The sequence below is a fragment of the Bos mutus genome, chromosome 1, assembly GCF_027580195.1.
Source record: "Bos mutus isolate GX-2022 chromosome 1, NWIPB_WYAK_1.1, whole genome shotgun sequence".
NCBI classification, from domain to species: domain Eukaryota; kingdom Metazoa; phylum Chordata; class Mammalia; order Artiodactyla; family Bovidae; genus Bos; species Bos mutus.
This window is the reverse complement of record NC_091617.1, coordinates 51,422,224-51,440,587: the sequence shown is the minus strand read 5'-3', so window position 1 is coordinate 51,440,587 and position 18,364 is coordinate 51,422,224. Positions and strand designations below refer to the sequence as shown.

The 18,364-nt window shown below is 39.8% G+C and overlaps 1 protein-coding gene across 7 annotated transcripts in view; it reads right to left on the bottom strand.

Moving 5' to 3' along the window:
• Positions 1-18,364, bottom strand: part of BBX (BBX high mobility group box domain containing) — a 297,529-nt gene that overhangs the window by 93,191 nt on the left and 185,974 nt on the right. For all 7 annotated transcript variants that reach the window (XM_070368807.1, XM_005910181.3, XM_070368818.1 and 4 more), the window contains one exon: positions 4,273-4,443. In XM_070368807.1, the coding sequence (XP_070224908.1) occupies positions 4,273-4,434 (162 nt within the window). In that variant the 5' untranslated portion in view covers positions 4,435-4,443. The remainder of the gene's footprint in view (positions 1-4,272; positions 4,444-18,364) is intronic.

The following is an 18,364-nucleotide window of genomic DNA, read 5'->3' as shown; positions in this document are numbered from 1 at the left end:
CCGACTCTGTGCGACCGCACAGATGGCAGCCCACCAGGCTTCCCTGTCCCTGGGATTCTCCAGGCAAGAACACTGGAGTGGGTTGCCATTTCCTTCTCCAATGCATGAAAGTGAAAAGTGAAAGTGAAGTCGTTCAGTCATGTCTGACTCTTAGCAACCCCAAGGATTGCAGCCCACCAGGTTCCTCTGTCCATGGGATTTTCCAGGCAAGAGTACTGGAGTGGGGTGCCATTGCCATCTCCGATACAATAGGGCAGTAGTTCTCAAATGTAAGTGGGCATAGGAATCCCTGGAGGTCTTGTTAAAACACAGATTGTTAAGTCCCATTGCCAGAATTTTGTATTCTGTATGTCTGGAGTAGGCTTTGAGGATTTGTATTTCTAACAAGTTGTGCAGTTACGCTGCTGGTCTAAGGATCACGCTCTGAGGCCATTACTATAATAAGGCAACCAGCTTCTTTTATATCATGTTTATTGGGCAACTGTTACAGACACTCTAAGACAAATCACTAATTTAATCCAACTAAATGTTTTTTAAAGTCTTTTAAATTTAAATTAAGCATTGTATATGCATTTAATTAACCATCAATTGTCTTCAGACACAAATAGTACAGAACAATCTCAAAGTCAGAGCTACCTGATTTGGAAGTACATTAGGGATTATTACTGGGAATGAAGGCTACAGATTTATCTTCCTCGTTATGGGTATAATCATTAACAATGACTTGCGTTTTCAAGGAATATTTATCTATCATTCTGAAACTGACTAAGAAGTTACAGAGAAATGAGGCGTAAAAATATGTATTACGTAAGTTGAGGAAGTAATTTTATTTTCCCTTCAGAAAAAATAACTTTGATCCAGTGACTAAATTATAGAACTCAAGACAAGAGTTGGAAAAAGAGATAAATAAGACAAGATCCTGGCCCCAGGAGCTCACTGTTTTGGTAGAGGAGAAAGACATATAAGCGAATAAATTAAAAAGCAGGATGATGACTACAAGAAATCAGTGTGATAATGAAACACTAGTGGATTGGTAGAACAACAGAAAAGTCTCCCTAGAAAAGCGTCGTCTGGGCTAAACTTTGAAAGACAAATCAGAGTATATAAGGTAGTCAGTGGGAGGTCGTGGGGAACTAACAAAGATTAAGGCTCAATGGTTTATTCACTTATATGCAGTTCAATAGAATCAGTATACAAAAGATTAGAATGGAGAACTAGAGTTGTTGTAGAAGAAGGTATGGGCCGCTTCATGAACAATGTGCTTTGTCATTTTTTTGAAAAATGCGAAAGAAAAATAAGGGCATTTAATCCTGTAAATGAGTGGTTTCAGATTGTATGACTCAAAAAAACCCCTTGAAGGGGACCAACACAGACTGAAACTTTTTGTTCTGTCAAGTATGAACACTAAAAACATTTTTTTTTAACTTCTAATATAATTATTTCATTAAATTAACTAACTGAAAAGTGAGTAAACAAACAAGTGCATGGTATATAAATTAAATTGAAATAAAAAATTATCTGGACCTTTTTTTCTTTCACCAGAGGCCAAGCAAGTAACACTCTGCAACAAGACAACACTAGCACCAGACCAGAATCTGGAGACCGCTGCTAGGAGCAATGGAGAGCCATGAGTGGTTTTAGCAGGGGAAAGACACTGTCAGATCTGTACTGCAGGATAACTCCCGTCATTAGTGTAGAGCACGAATTACAGTAGCCAAACTAGCAGCAAACAAGACTAGAGGAATGAATTAAAAGTTTATGCCAGCAGTCCACGCAAGAACCAGGACAGGGCTAAATCAAGGCAGTATTCATGCGAACGGAGAATTGGGAACAGAGACAACACTCACTAATGAGGTAGAAACAAGAGCGACTGGTGTCTTAACTGAATGTAAAGGTTGAAAAAGGAAGAATGTTTCCAACTTTGGCAGCCAGATTCCTTCATACACAACTGAGAACACTTTTTCTCAAATGAAGGGAAGTTATATCCAGTGGGGAGTAGAAAGATTAGTACTGGGGAGACAGAATGTGAAGAGGCTCTTGGCAGAGAAGGCCGAGTTGGGATAATGAACTAATATACCAACAAAAAGAAGTAAGACCAACAGTATGGGTGAGATCTCTTGATTGTAGACTAAAAAGAGAAGAGGACTCAATGACTTCATTCTTTTACTAAATAACTGTTTACTGGGCATGTGATACGGAGCAGCCACCGTTTCAGGTGATACCGACAGAGCAGTGACCATACAGAATCCCCATCCTCATGAAGCTGAAAAGTAGCACAATCAACCTGTCACTCTGGAAGGATCTCTCTGGCTGCTTTATTGAGAACAGACTTTAGAAGGGCAAGAACTAGGGAGAGAGAGGCAGAATATAGCAATCTGCACCAGCGCTGGTGGTAGCTTGGAGCAAGGTGGTAGCAGTGACACTGCTAAAGAAGGGTCAACTAGTGAAGACCTTTTGAAAGCACAGTTGAAAAGCTGCTGATGGACAGACCAGAGACTTGAGCAAAAGAAAACAAACAAGGTGTCAGGTCTGACCAATCTGACACAGCTGGAATTGCCATTTACTGAGAAAGGAAAGAAAGATGCCGGAAGATGGGGTTTGGAGTAGAACAGTGAAAGCTTCATTTTGAACACATTCAATCTGAGATTCTGACTCGATATTTAAAGTGGATATGTCAAGTAAATAGTCAGAAATACAAGTCCAGAATTTAGGAGAAAGGTCCAGGATGCAGACAGAAATTAAGATACGAGGCTCAGAGAACATCAATATTTGAGGGTTAAATAATGGATGGACAACAAATGGAAGAAACCAGAAAGGTATAGTTGGGAAGGTAGGAACAGAAATAACAGTGAGTGCTGTCGTGGACATAGGAGACAGCTTCAAGAACCAAGTCATCAATAGGTGCAAATGCATGAGAAAGATCAAATTAGGCATGAGCATACACTTGGCAATTTCCTCAAATAGGAAGAGTGACACCATTTCTCTGAAAAAGGAAAGGAAAAGATGGATAAGGACCGAGATAAGAGTAAGCTGAGTGGAGAAAGCTGAAGGAGGCATTTTTGGTGGCCTCTATTTTCTCTGTGAAAGACAAGAAAAGTGCAGCAGTGAGGAGACCATAAACAGTATCCAGAGAAGATGTCTGCACAACAGGAAAAATGTTTGTAATTCCTGATAAACAGAGCAAAAAAGGGAGTTGACCCAAGCCTAGGACAAAAGACTGAGTGGATATTGAAGAATGTTTATAATATTTGTAGTGACACAAAATATGTACTCATTTATTCTTCCACTGACCATGAAAGGTGAAAGTGAAGGTCGCTCAATCATGTCCAACTCTTTACGACCCCATGGACTGTAGCCCACCAGGCTCCTCTGTCCATGGGGATTCTCCAGGCAAGAAAACTGGAGTAGGTTGCCATGCCCTCCCCCAGGGGATCTTCCCAACCCAGGGATCGAACCCAGGTCTCCTTCATGCAGGCAGATTCTTAAACATCTGAGCCACGAGGGAAGCCCAATGAGCTGTTCAAAATCTACTCTGCACCAATCACCATTCTGGGCTTTAAGGAAGGAGAAGACAACAGGAAGGGGAAGACCCCTGCTCTACCAAAGTTATACACTAGTCTGGGAAGACAGACATAAACAAGTATACATAGCAAACAGAAAGAAGTTCAAGGGGACAAATTCCTCAGACGGGGAAGACTTGGGTGTGAGGGACATCCCTGGGGAGGTAAAAGATGAGGAAGCAGTCATGCCAAGATCTGAAGGAATGTGTGGCTTTCTAGTCACCTGCATCATTGTGTAACTTTCTAAGCAAGAGCTGGCTGCTCCAGTGTGAGACCAGAGGAGGGGGACTGAGAGGGGTGGCAGCACCCAGATGCTCTGAGGGCCTCAAGGATGAGGGCCTGAACAGCTCTGAACCTGCCTGTAGTGGCACAGCTGGGCTGGGCAGGAGGAAAGAGAGGCCAGAGGAGCAACAGGTGGGTGCAAGGTGAACATATCAAATTTTATGAACTCACTTCATTTTACTATTGCCTGCAAATCATTAGCTAATTGAAAGAAATACTAATTAAGAAGGATCTGCTTCAGTCTAAATTATTAGGAAGTATAGATACTTTAAGAGTCATCAACATTTGGGATGAAACTGTAGATAAAGTAGTTAAGTAGAATTCAAGTTATACAGACTCCTAGAAACACATTCACTGTACCACACGTGTTCACTGCAGTTTCTGAATGAATGTTCAAACTTAAAACTACTACAATAAACAGAGAAATTACCTTATCAATATCCTCCTCTTCGTCTTCCTCTTCTTCCTCTTCTGAAAAGTCAAGGAGTTTCTTTGCTAGCAATGGATGCCACTGAAGACACTTTCGCTTTGGTCGTTTTCCAGTCCCTTCTCCTTCTGCTGAATGATCTTTATTTCTATTACTGCCTTTCATTACTGTGACCTGTGGTAGTCAAAAGAAAAAGAGAAAGAGAAATCAAAGTAAATTTGATTAAAGCTAGTTTATTTAGCTTCCTTAACTTTAACTGGATTATAGTTTTAATGATTAAAATATCTACCAGCTCAGGCATTTACTGGATTCAGTAAGAACTCTAAGTTAACATAATCAAACATTCATTTTAGTGGGCTAAATTGCTAATAAAATTTGCCTTTTCCTTTTCTGAAATTTTCTTCCTTCCACTTTATAATTTCAGAACTCAAAACCCAAATAAAGTGTTAAGATGATGATAAGTTATTGTCACCTGTTCATATTTACCAGGACAGTGTTTCTCAGAGTCTTCCACTAGAGTAATGTGAAAGATTCCTCCCAGGAGAGTAGAGATCCTCCCAGATGTAGGTCTCTCTACATTCTCTGATAGCTCCTATTTTTTCATAATAATTTATATGAATTTCACATTCTATACTATGATAAATCTTAGAATTATTAAGTAAAACGAATGCTTTGTAAGAATCAAATGTTTTAGATTTAAAATAAAACTATTTCATAAGATGACATACACTTTTCAAAAACTAACTGCATGCAGCCTCCAAGGATCCCGTCCATATATGAAGTCACTCAGTGGGATGAGCACTCACTTGTGATACAAGTCACCAATCTCCGTGCCTCTCCCTATTACATATGCACTGCAAACCTGTAGTAAGTTTCACTCTCTAGACTTCTTTCCCCTAATAGATGATTGTCTGAAATAACTATGAATCTGACAAAATCTTTCAGAAACCTAAATTCTAAAATATTTTTCAATGACTTAAAAAATTTTTTTTTCTGAGTGAAACAACTACATATTCATATTGTAAAGGTGAAAATAGAAAAAAAAAAAAAAAGTACCTTCTCCATTATGCCCAGCCCAAAGTTAAACTACACAGTTTCTTACATGCTTTCCCATAATTATTTAATATTTCTCATTCATTCATTTGAAATAATATTGATAAATAAATTACTCTTTATACATACTGATGTGAAAATTCACATAATACAGTTAAATACCATCAGTTTAAATGGTTCATGCTGATGACTACAAACTTAAATGTAGTTGCCAAAAATCACACAGTGGTGGCCTTTCTGGTCAGTTTAAATTTGCATTGATCCAAATGCTTGCAGAGTGTTATCAATAAACTTTTAATGCTAAGTTGCTAACATTAGGATCCATGAACATACAGTTTCAAGATTCATCTAGTTCTCAAGTCTTCAAAACAATACGATATAGGCAATTTTTTATCTTCCTTCCTTAATTGTTTTTGGGTTTGAGGGTCATATTTAGGTCTTCACTTCCAAATCAAAAAACATTCACTAATGTTTCCTTCTAGAACTTACAAGACTTCATTATTTTAAAAAATGTAAATAGCTAATCAATCTGGAATTCATTCTGACAAAGGAGTGAGGTGGGGATTGAGCTTATTTTTTCTCCCCAAAATACCTAACCAACTATTTCAAACCATTTATTAAATCCTCCTGCTTTCCCCCATTCCATGTATATAAGTCCATTTCTGGTCTGTCTTCTGTTAATAATCTTCCCCTTTGTTTTCCCATCCTTTGACCAATTCTAATATCTTAATGGATAGTATCATTCTGTACCTTCCTCTAAATACAAATATAATAGTAAACACAGCCACTTAAAGCGTCTACGCTGAAAATTTCTTGCTTTAAGTTTGATCATCCTCATTTTTAATAACCATATACTATTTCAAAATAAGAATGTATTGAAATTTTCTCAATTATTTCATGATTGATAGGCATTAAGATTACGTATCAATAAAATCTTCATTTTAATAGTTTTTTAATCTTCATTCAGACAAAATCTTATTATTAAAAGCTGTGTCTAGTCAAAAAAAAAAGGGGGGGGGGAGGGGTGAGGAGGGGAGAAGAACATGTTCCTGTGGTTTCCTTAGCAAGAAACTTCTGCTGAGCATCTGAAGCAATTACATGATTCATGTGGCTGCCTCAAGAGTAGAAGTGATTGAGAACTCTAAATGGAATTAGTTATCTGCTATGTTTTTAATAAAGGAACAACAATTTCTTTGAATTGATAGACCAGTTAACAATTCCCAGTCAATCTACAAAAAAAACTTGGCATAGGCAACCCAATTTCCAAAAATATCAGTGCTGTACAGAGAGAAGAGGAAACAGTTATTTTTGTGGCTTACTAATCACTTCAGGATGAGATGCTTGAGTAGTAATTAAACCCATACTGGGTTTTAATACCCAATATTTTATGATATAACACGTTTTTTAAATAAGTAAAAGAACTCAGCAGGAAATTTTAAGTCAGGCAAGCTGTTATCAACTGGAGAGGTCAAAGTGATTGCCAGTGACTAGAGAAAAATATATCATTTAGATTCAATGATTTTGATTATGCTATTTAATTATGCATGAATGTGTTTTAGAGTATGTGCCTTTGTATATATTTATGTGTAATTTCAATTTCAAACAGAATACAAAATGTCAAGAATCAAATGAATGGAAGGTATACGTGGCTTTGGGGTTCAAAATAACCACATTAACCTCCTCCCACCACTGCTCCGCTTCTTTCCACAAGGCTGCCAGGCCACTATGATACCGTATCTCCTCTCTGATGCTCCCCACATTAATCTCTCCACCCCCATGAAAACAATAAAAAGATCCTATATTGCTAATAACACCAACCACATTTTCTCTTGAATTACAATTATGTGGGTACATCCTACCTTCATCACTAAGCCTTCTCCTTGATGATTCAAGACTAGTTGACTTTATACACCCAGAAGCATCTGGCTTATCAGAACATCAAGATCGGTTAGTTGTGAGGGCTGCTGTAAGCAACCATATGAAACTCCATGCTAAATTATGGTGATAATTCACTATTTATACACTAGAATGGCTTCAAAATTAGTACCTTCTCTTTCATTCCTGTGAATTCAGATATTCTTTCTTGAGTGAAAAAAAAGGAGGTCTGATAACTACATATAACAGTAAATGCAGGCCTAGGTGGCCATGTTCTGTTAGGAGAACCATCGACTGACTACCTGGGCTGTGGGGGAAAAAAGAGTGACAACTAGCACAAAGTCTAGAACAAAACAGGAGGAAGACAGATATTTTTAGCATGAATAAAATAAGTGAACTGAAGACAGCAAACTTGGGACAAAATAGTCAAGAAAAGTATGTCTGATCTAATGACCATGAAATACCCCAACTATAAATTGGACACTTTAATAACTTATAGTTATCTATTACTTTTTAAATCACCATGGATCTATTTTCAAACTGTTGAAAGAAGGCAAACGTGTCCACAATGGGTAGGGGTGGGGGTGCTCCTGATTATCATTCAGAAGTAATGAGAAAGAGAAGAAAGAAAAGGTGAAGAAAAACATCTGAGAAAAAATAAGGGCAAAGAAGGCATAATTTGGAGACTTAAGCATATTACTTATCTTATTTCAACAGACAGGAGGAGGGAAAATCGTTACTTTTTGACAGTAACAGACATCTACCTTCGTAACTATTTTGCCACTAAAAACCCCACACATTATAAAGTTTGGTTTCTTGTTCTGGTAAAAGAGCAAATTAAGCTAGCAATCTACAGGTAATGAATGAAGCAACTGGGGGACTTTATTCAAAAGGGGTCCTTCTTCCTTTCTACATGGCAATTCTAGAATAACTGAAGTCAGGTTATTTTTACTATCAGTGGACTCTGTACTTGAAAGAATCAATATCATAAAATTAGGCTGCTGAGATCAAATGATGGAGGCTGAAGGTCCCTATCCAAAATACAGTTGGGTTTTGAACAACTCAGGTTTGAACTGAGAATGTCCACTTACACACGAAACTTTTTCAGTAAAAACAGACTATATTACTACATGATCAATTGCTGGTTGAATCTACTGATCAGAGAGCCATGGATACAGGTAGGTGACTGTATAGTTATATAACCCCAGCATTCAAAAGTGGACTGTACTGAATAATATTTATCTTATAAATATAAACCAACCCATGTGTACCCTTTTCTTTGCCAGGAAGAGTTGCCCTAGATACTAATAAGACTAAACCAAATGTAAATCAACTTGGTGATACATTAGGAAAAACTTCATTGAACTATGTTTTTCAAATGCAGCAAGGCCATTCATAGAAGACCTTTACTGAGATCAAACTTCATGAGAAATTTAAGGAATAAATATCATAAAAGAAACAGTATAGAGTGAACACCACATTTAACAAGAGAAAACCATGGACACTGACGCCTAAAGGCCTCATTCAGAATCCTGCCTATACCACTAACTGCTCACTGTAAAGCTGTTTATCTTGCTAGTCTCTCCTCACATTAAAACTATGTTAACAGCTCTACTGTGAGAACACTTTTCATGTAACACCCAGCACACAGCCTGGCACCAAGACAGTTCCCACTCCACAGTGGTAAACCCTCCTGACATCCACAGGCTTTTTAGAGTATGGGTTCAACAGACAGTAAGGGCTCGCTGTAACGCAGCCTAAGATGCTGTTGGAGAGAGAACACAGAGGACTCCCATTCAACAGTGGTCCATGTTCTTTCATCTCCAGCCTCAGAAACTGAAAAAGAAAGATGGTAAGTTTCTGTTCTTTTGTATGAGTGATATACAGTCAGAAACAGACCCTTGGCACAGTCATAAATTCTATAAGATCCTCTAGTCTTTCTATCCTTTTGTCTCTCTACTTGGGCAATCAGTAAATTTTGGCTTTCAAAACACTGTGTAAATGTAACTGTGTCACAGGGGTATTTTAGAGTTTAAACTGTTTCCTGAATGTCCAATAAAACTCCATTCAAATCATATTAATGGAAATTCAGACCAAATGAGATAGGGGAAGGTGAGGGAGGCCTATAAGAAATCTCATTGTTGGACAGCCACACATTCTATTTATAAGTAAACACTCTCCTGGGTCTAGCTGAGCCTGCAAAGCTTCAGAGCCATCTCGGGCCTACAGAGAAAATCAGCCCCAAGAAATAGTGATAAAGCAGTAGTTCTAGCACTTCCCCATGAGTTAGGGTGACCTGCTTAAACAACTCTTCCGAGAGTGTTGCTCCTTTCAAAATGCTCCTTGCCTCCATTCTTTCAGGGATCCACCTGACACAGACACTGGCAGACACCCCAACTTGGAAGCCATGCTCACTTCCTAAAATTCTTCCATTTTCTGACTTGTGCTTCTACCAAGGCCCAGGTCACATTCACTTCCCTTCTAAAGCTTTCTGTGAAAACCTTAAGTCAAAATTCATTGCTCTTTGCTCTTGAGCTGTGATTGTACTTGACTTTTTTGGTCAAGCACTTATCATGGTATTTCAGTTATCTCCACCCTCCCCCCAGTTGGTTGTGAATTTCTAATGGGAAGGTGTCTTGGTTTCTTCCTTTTTTGTCCCTGGGCCTCAAACTGAGGCTGGTATTAGCAGTTTCTGAAAAGGGTATTAATGGCTTGTAATTTCCTCACCTGACAACCACATAAAACAATTTCCCAAAATGAAGTGTTCCTAAGGATAATTTTTAAAATAATACTAATATACAACTAATATTTATTAATACTATTTGCTTCATACTTGATATTCACTATCTCATTTAATCTTTGTAAGAACCATTCAGGCAAGTACTAACCACTATGCAATCCAGTTGAAAAAGCTGAGGGTTAAGCCATTTGTCTAGGGTCACACAGTTGGCAGCAGAGGAGCTGGCTCGAGAACGAGGAAGCTCAACTCAAGAGCCCAAACACTTACCTAGGACAAAGCTCCAATATAAAGCCTTCCATCTGTTGACTCACTGGGCATTTTCTATAGGACAAATAGCTTATGAGCCATGGAACTACCTAAAGGGCACTCTAGGGGGTGGAAGGTACATACTTTCAAGGTTCAGAGCAGAAGAGCAAGCTTACATCTCTGATAACTACAAGTGACAGTTACATTAGACTAACTTTAAAACTCTTTGAAGATTAAAGTTCTACAAGTGCTAATCATTATTTATTGTAATTCTAACGGCAATTCTAAACTGTAGACAGATTAAATGAAAACTAACTCATTCAATAAAGTAATACTCTCATTGTAGAAGCAATTCAGTCACTCTATTCATGCAAAGAGTGTCTTTCAATGCACTCCTTATTGAAAAGCAGTAGCTCTTCAAGTTGAAACTTTAACTCTGTCAAGATGTTATCTACATGCTCTTCATGAATACTAATAAGACACCAACTATTCAAATAATGGCTTAGCTACACGGCAGTTCTGGTCCCTGACCCCCCCCTTCGTGAAGGAATATGTGTTCTAAGATCTTTAATACTTACACTTCGTGACATTTATAGCCTTAGCAGAGCTTAACATGGTTCTCAAAATGCATGCTGCTCTAGGCTACAGATAGAGACAACAGCTACCTTGAAAGAGATAAGGCACCAAAAGAAGCAGCTGAGGGAAGAAAAGTGATTTACACAGAGAATTCAGTAACAGGCTTGAACGTGTTTCCCATCACACTGCCCTCTCTGCCAAAGCCCAACTTTCTGCTTTCCTGTGGCATTTACGTTCTTCACCATAAAATCACTAAATTCCTAGTCTTCAACAGGTCTAGCATAACACATTTGCCCTTTTTAGTTTCTAAATGAACATGGGTGTTTTTTTTAATCCATTTATTACATGGTCAGGGCATAATTATCACATTGACAAGAATCTGATGTACAAAACAAAGCCGATGGGAGCCTCTTCCTCATTTATTCTCCACACAGCTAAACATGTATTTATTGATCACATGCTGAGCTATGCACTGTGGCAGTTAGGTGCCCAGCCTTACCTCTCATTTCATCACCATCTCTGCTGCCTCCATTCCGCTGGCAGGCAGGTGTCGTCCTGTCTCCCCACACCTGCCCTGTGCTTCCTCAGCTCTCCCAGGCCTGCACACTGTACCCCACACACCCATTCTCACTTCCTATGCAAGTCCCTCTGAACTCTCATTTCTAAGGAGCTATTGTTATTTGCTCAGCTCCTGTCTCTCTCCTTCCTGAGCACCATTTTTGACCACTCACATTTAATGTCTGTGCCATATTTTTTGAAACTTGACTGTAAAACAACCATCATTTTCCCATATAATACATGTATAATGACTCCATATGAATTCCTCCCAGAGACCCTGGAGGGTAAAAAACATGCCAGATGCCTTTTTTCAGGATCTGTCAGAGCAAACGTCCCTGTGCTAGACAGGAGTACCTGAGGAAGTGAACACAGAAACAATACCCTTCTGCTTTCACATTATGCTTTTTCTTTGCATTGTTTTGCTAAGAGGCATAAGAGACACAAGGCTTGAAAGGAAAACATGCAGAGAAGGAAAAATAAGAACCCAGAGGGTTGCTCAGGAGGAGAGGGAAGAGAGAAGAGAAACAGAAAACTGACAAGGAGATGTAATAAAATGAAATCCAAGTCACTTCCAAACAGCTGTCAACACTGAAGACATTTTTTTCGTAGCTTTATCCCATTCTCTGGTCAATGACTATCATTATGCTCTCAAAACAATATCATAGCACCTTCCCCTCACTAGTACTCTTTTCCTTTCATACCTGGTCTGCTAATTAACCTCAATTCTGAACTGATCCAATCATTTTTCTTTCCCAATCTATCCCCAGGTTGCTGGCTATTCCCAGGGTCTGACACTACTACAAAAAGTTTCCAGTCTCAGGTTGATCCTCAGTGCTCATTCATAATCTTTACTTGTCTTAGTCTTATCCAATCCCACAGGGCCCACAGATTAATAAATTATTGGTTCCTTCCCAAACTACATTGATAATGAGGAGAATAGTTATTTATATATATATATACACGCATAAAACATTTACATATATATAAAATGCTTGTATATATTTTGCTTCCTATGTGCCAGAACATCATGTGAAATGCCAGGCTGGATGAACCACAAGTAGGAATCAAGATTGCTGGGAGAAACATCAACAACCTCAGATACGCAGATGATAGCACTCTAATTGGCATAAAGTAAAGAGGAACTAAAAGACCTTCTTGATAACAGTGAAAGCTTAAAACTCAACATTCAGAAAACTAAGATCATGGCATCCAGTCCCACCACTTTATGGCAAACAGAAGGGGAAAAAGTGGAAACAGTGACAGACTTTTATTTTCTTGGGCTCCAAAATAACTGTGGATGGTGACTACAGCCATGAAATTTAAAGATGCCTGCTCCTTGGAAGGAAAGCTATGACAAACCTAGATAGTGTATTGAAAAGCAGAGAGAGCATTTTGCTGAAAAAGGCCCACACAATCAAAGCTACGGTTTCTCCAGTGGTCATGTATGGATGTGAGAGTTGGACCATAAAGAAAGCTGAGTGCTGAAGAATTGATGCTTTTGAACTACAGTGTTGGAGAAGACTCTTGAGAGTCCCTTGGACTGCAAGGAGATCAAACCAGTCAATCCTAAAGGAAATCAGTCCTGAATATTCATTGGAAGGACTGATGCTGAAGCTGAAACTCCAATACTTTGGCTACCTGATGCGAAGAATTGACTCCTTAGAAAAGACCCTGATGTTGAAAAAGGTTGAAGGCAGGAGGAGAAGGGCATGACAGAGGATGAGATGGTTGGCTGGCATCACTGACTCGATAGACATGAATTTGAGAAAGCTCTGGGAGTTAGTAATGGACAGGGAAGCCTGGCATGCTGCAGTCCATGGGGCTGCAAGGAGCTGGACATGACTGAGCAACTAAACAACCGCTAAACACTTTATATGAATTAATTTCTGTAACATTCCATATACCTCTTGGAGAAAGAACTATAATGGTCACATTTTATATAGGGAGCAACTGGGAATGACAAAGCTTAAACAACATGTCCAAGGCCATTCTGCCAGCATGTGGCAGAGCCAGGATTTAAGCATAGGGCTTCTGTCCTCAGAGCCCAAGCTTCTCCATACGGTCCTTCCCAGCAAAATCCTAGTCATTCTAAGAAATGCCTTTGCCTCCTGGTTAACAGGAAGGCATATGTGGACCCTCCCAAAGTTCCACCCTGCCTACCAATTTCAAAACTTCTTTTCTTCTACTTTTTCTCAAAGGCAGAATTTCAAGGCCGGCTCCTTCTCTCCCTCCCAGCCTGTGCTTCTCATCTTTCCTGCTCCCCTGGACCATTAGATGTTCAGTTTGATGAAGTACTGATGAACTATCACCAGTTGCTCCCAGTAAAAACCTTCTCTTTTGGCCTGGACACAATTTCAAGTCTAAAGCCCTCTCTGAATCCTCCTCCTTTAGCTAGTCCTCTATTATGGTACAAACTGCCCTCCAGCCGTCAGGCCAGGAGACTGCCTAACCACAAGCCACGGAACTAGCAGCCAAGAAGAACTGGCCCTAGGTACTAACGTTGTTCACAGGCTCCACCTTGCACTTCATTTACTGACTTGTTTCCTAATCTTCTCGGTTCTAAAATCCAGGATTAATTTCCTAGAAAGCACTCACAGCTGATTCCAACTGTGCCACAGGCTCTGGCTTCCTTCTCCACCTCACTATGATTCACGCTTGCATATTTAATTTCTAGACTCTCAGAGAAAACACATTGTCTCCATTATATCCATGGGGGACTTGCCAGAGCCCGCATGGTGCACAGAAACTGGACATTCCTTCTTTTCACAGAAACATCTGGAAAATATGCACATCTTTTCTACTTCCTCACCAATTCCAATCACTGCAACTGGCTTCTAGCGCCAATACCTAATCTCTCACCATGTTCTGTCCCTTCTACCGCCTAATATATAGTCTGCTCCTCTCCATTCCCCACGCTGGCTCAGCAGTCTGGTCTTCCTATTTATGGTTGTGCTGACTTGAATTCTCCACACTACAAATACGTGCTCATGCCCTTCTCCTGCATATGAAATCTCTTCAGCAGTCCCTCAATGTACTCACGGAGAAGGCAATGGCACCCCACTCCAGTACTCTTGCCTGGAAAATCCCATGGATGGAGGAGCCTGGTGGGCTGCAGTCCATGGGGTCGCTAGAGTTGGATACAACTGAGTGACTTCACTTTCACTTCTCACTTTCACGCATTGGAGAAGGAAATGGCAACCCACTCCAGTGTTCTTGCCTGGAGAATCCCAGGGACAGGGAAGCCTGGTGGGCTGCTGTCTATGGGGTCGCACAGAGTCGGACACGACTGAAGCGACTTAGCAGCAGCAGCAGCAGCAATGTACTAAGGAAGACATGCAAACCTCTGCCTTCATACAGCACATAAGATTCTTCCTGACTTCACCCCTACTTAGTTTTAAGGCTCATGTTTCTTTGCTCCATTCTCACTCTTAAATTTCTACCTACACTGAGCAACATGCTATCACCTGGAACTCACCTCTTAGCATCTGCACGACTGCTCCCTGCCGTGAGGCTAGTAGGCCTGCTTCAGGCCAGAGCCTGGATCTCACATCAGCTCCAATTGGCCCTTACCAGTCTGAGAGAGAGGTGCTTCTTAGTTGTCCCACAACACCCTACACTCAATATCCCCCAGTGAAACGGCGTATTTCCCTTGTTATATCCCTCCTGGCTTTGACAGTCATGGTATGAACTTGAGCCCACTCGTTCAGTGCAGTCTCAGGTTTGCTCCCTGAAGTCTCTTCCTGTCACCTTTATTGCTTCTCATTTGCCCCTGCTTCTTTTCCGCTCCTTCCCCACCATACCTGGCTCTTCCTTCCTGCCTTGTGACCCTCCATCTCAAGAGATTCCTTACACCAAGTTCAAATAGCATTCTCAAACTCCCAAATCAGAACAGCTGACAATTTTACTTGTTTGGAAATACTAGCTTCTAGGCAGCAAATGTTAAAATGACTCAATGAACAATTCTGACCTCATAAGAGAAATAATTACTATTCCCTTTTCTCTTGTACCCATCACTGAACACTAATCTTACATGAACCAGTTTAAATACAGCTCTTTAAATAGTAAGAATGATCATGCATATTTTTACAAATACTTTTAAATATTTATATTAAAATTCTATCAGGACTTCCCTGATAGCTCAGTTGGTAAAGAATCTGCCTGCAATGCAGAAGAAGGGATAGGCGGCTACTCACTCCAGTATTTTTGGGCTTACCTGTGGCTCAGATGGTAAAGAATCCGCCTGCAATGCAGGAGACCTGGGTTCCATCCCTGGGTTGGGAAGATCCCCTGGAGAAGGGAAAGACTACCCACTCCAGTATTCTGGCTTGGAGAATTCCATGAATTCCATGAACCGTATAGTCCATGGGGCCGAAACTAGTCGACACGACTGAGCGACTTTCGCTTTCACAATAACCAAAGTTAAAAAAATTTTTTTCAGTTATATTAACTTAAAAAAATTCTAAACTAATCCAAACCTTTTTATTAGTCTGGATGTCTTTCACCATCCTGATCTCTACTTACAACTTAAAAAACAAAACCAGAAACAATGGTTCCTGTTAAGAATCAACAATCTACGATACCTCTAGACGGAAATCTCTTTTTCCTAAGCTATTATTCTTTACTCTTAAGTGATGGCAAATAATTTTAAGTTACATTTAAATTTAGTTCACTCAATAAAGCAAAATTTCTCCATCTTAATGGTTACAAAACAAAACTATTTTCCCATAACATTAAAAAGAAAGAAATCGCTCTTATTTTAGTAGTTGTAGTGTTTACTGAAGCAGCTTATCCTAGCTTCTGCAACACCCATCTGCTTTACACTTTGGCACACTAGAACTGAGTTAATTTGTCATTTTCCAGATTACATACTGTAAGAAGGTAGGATGTTGTTTATCTTTATATTCCCAAATGCTTGGAATACTGCCTTGACTATATTATGCAATTAATAAAAAGTGCTTGAAAATGCATTAACTAAATGATTTTGTATCAGATTGTGCATTTGCCAAGGAAATTAATTAGAATACACAGGGAGTTATGATACATTTATAGTTTCTGTTTAACTAGAATTAAGCAGAAAAACCATTTGTTTTATACCTGGTTCACACTTGGTGAGATTATTTTCTTTAAATATTTTCTGACTTAATACACATGATATCAAAGTGCTTAATTGCAGCTTCGGAGTCATAATAGTGCCCTATTCAAAACATTAAACATTCCATCTATATTTTTATTGGGTGCTACAGTCCTTCTGTGTGCTCGGTCTGATTGCTTTGACTTCAGTGCCAAGTACTGAACGCTCTTTTCCTTTATTTATGAAATGTATTAAATCCATGGTATTTGTTTTAAAAAGTTCTTCAGATCATAGAATTAACAACATAAGTTTCTATTTCTATACCATTTGCCTATTTATTCCCCCTCTTTGGAAAACTACCAAAGAGAGAATATAAATAGCTAGACATTTTAGGATGACCCGAAATTCATTCTTCCTTCCATTTTTCTTTCAATGCACAGTATGCAAATGGGCATTACCCACAAGAGAGTTCCAGAAAAACATCTATTTCTGCTTTATTGACTATGCCAAAGCCTTTGACTGTGTGGATCATAATAAACTGTGGAAAATTCTGAAAGAGATGGGAATACCAGACCACCTGACCTGCCTCTTGAGAAACCTGTATACAGGTCAGGAAGCAATAGTCAGAACTGGACATGGAACAACAGACTGGTTGCAAATAGGAAAAGGAGTGTGTCAAGGCTGTATATTGTCACCCTGCTTATTTAACTTATATGCAGAGTACATCATGAGAAACGCTGGGCTGGAAGAAGCACAAGCTGGAATCAAGATTACCAGGAGAAATATCAATAACCTCAGATATGCAGATGACACCACCCTTATGGCAGCAAGTGAAGAGGAACTAAAAAGCCTCTTGATGAAAGTGAAAGAGGAGAGTGAAAAAGTTGGCTTAAAGCTCAACATTCAAAAAACTAAGATCATGGCATCCGGTCCCATCACTTCACGGCAGAGAGATGGGGAAACAGTGGAAACAGTGGCTTGCCGGGAGCCGGCGTGAGGACCTCCACCCGTGGCAAAGGTCATGAGGAAGGAGGCTCAACATACGCAAAGGCGGGATCAAGCCTCAGGAGTCCCCTGGAAATTCTCGAGCATCTACCCTCAAAACCAGAGCCTGCCTACTTCACTACTTTGTGCTCTCACCTACACCTCTGACTTTATGGGGGGCTGTCCCCCACCACCTCTTTCAGAGAAGGAGTTAACTTAGAGCTCCAGTTAATAATAATTCCTGGGAGTGATAGGAGTGTTTCAATCTACAAACTCCTCTGAAGGTTCTCTAGCCTGCCTGACAGGCTTGTTCAGCCACATGTGATTGCTCACAGCCTCCCAACCGTGAGAGGCACGAGATGCTTTAACTCTTCTAAAAAACAGGTTCCTTAGAGAAGTTAGAAAACTATTAGTATAAGTATAGTGGGCTGATTAGAAACTGTATTGGTGAAGGGTTTTTCATTTGTTGAGCCAATGTTTGCTGCTAAGTTTCCACATCCCCTGCCCTTATACACATTAATGAATATATAGAAGAATTAAGTATTAACCTTTGATATTAATCACGTTAGACCTTAGGCTAAGCAAATTCTTTCCTTAATTAAAACCCACTACACCCTCACCCTATAGGAATGTAACTTTATCTGGTACCTTCAGAAGGTGGCGTCTGTTTCAAAAATAATCACCCCTGGAGAAATAAGCGTTCTGGTTGACTGACCGCCGTCACAAGGAGAGGGTCATAAATTGTCAGCAGGCCCCCCTGGCCAGAAGATGATGTAACACCCCTAAGACCTCTGTATACATTTGTATGAAGCACCTGACTTTAATAAAAGTCAGGACAGCTGTCCCCGCATGACTTTTGTATAACATCTCAGTGTATAAAAACAGACCCTGGAAAATAAAGAATGGGATCAGTTCCTCGAAAGACTGGTCTCCCCATGTCTCTCTCTCAAACTCTGACTGAGTTTCCATCTGGAGCGCAGAGCCCGCCAAGC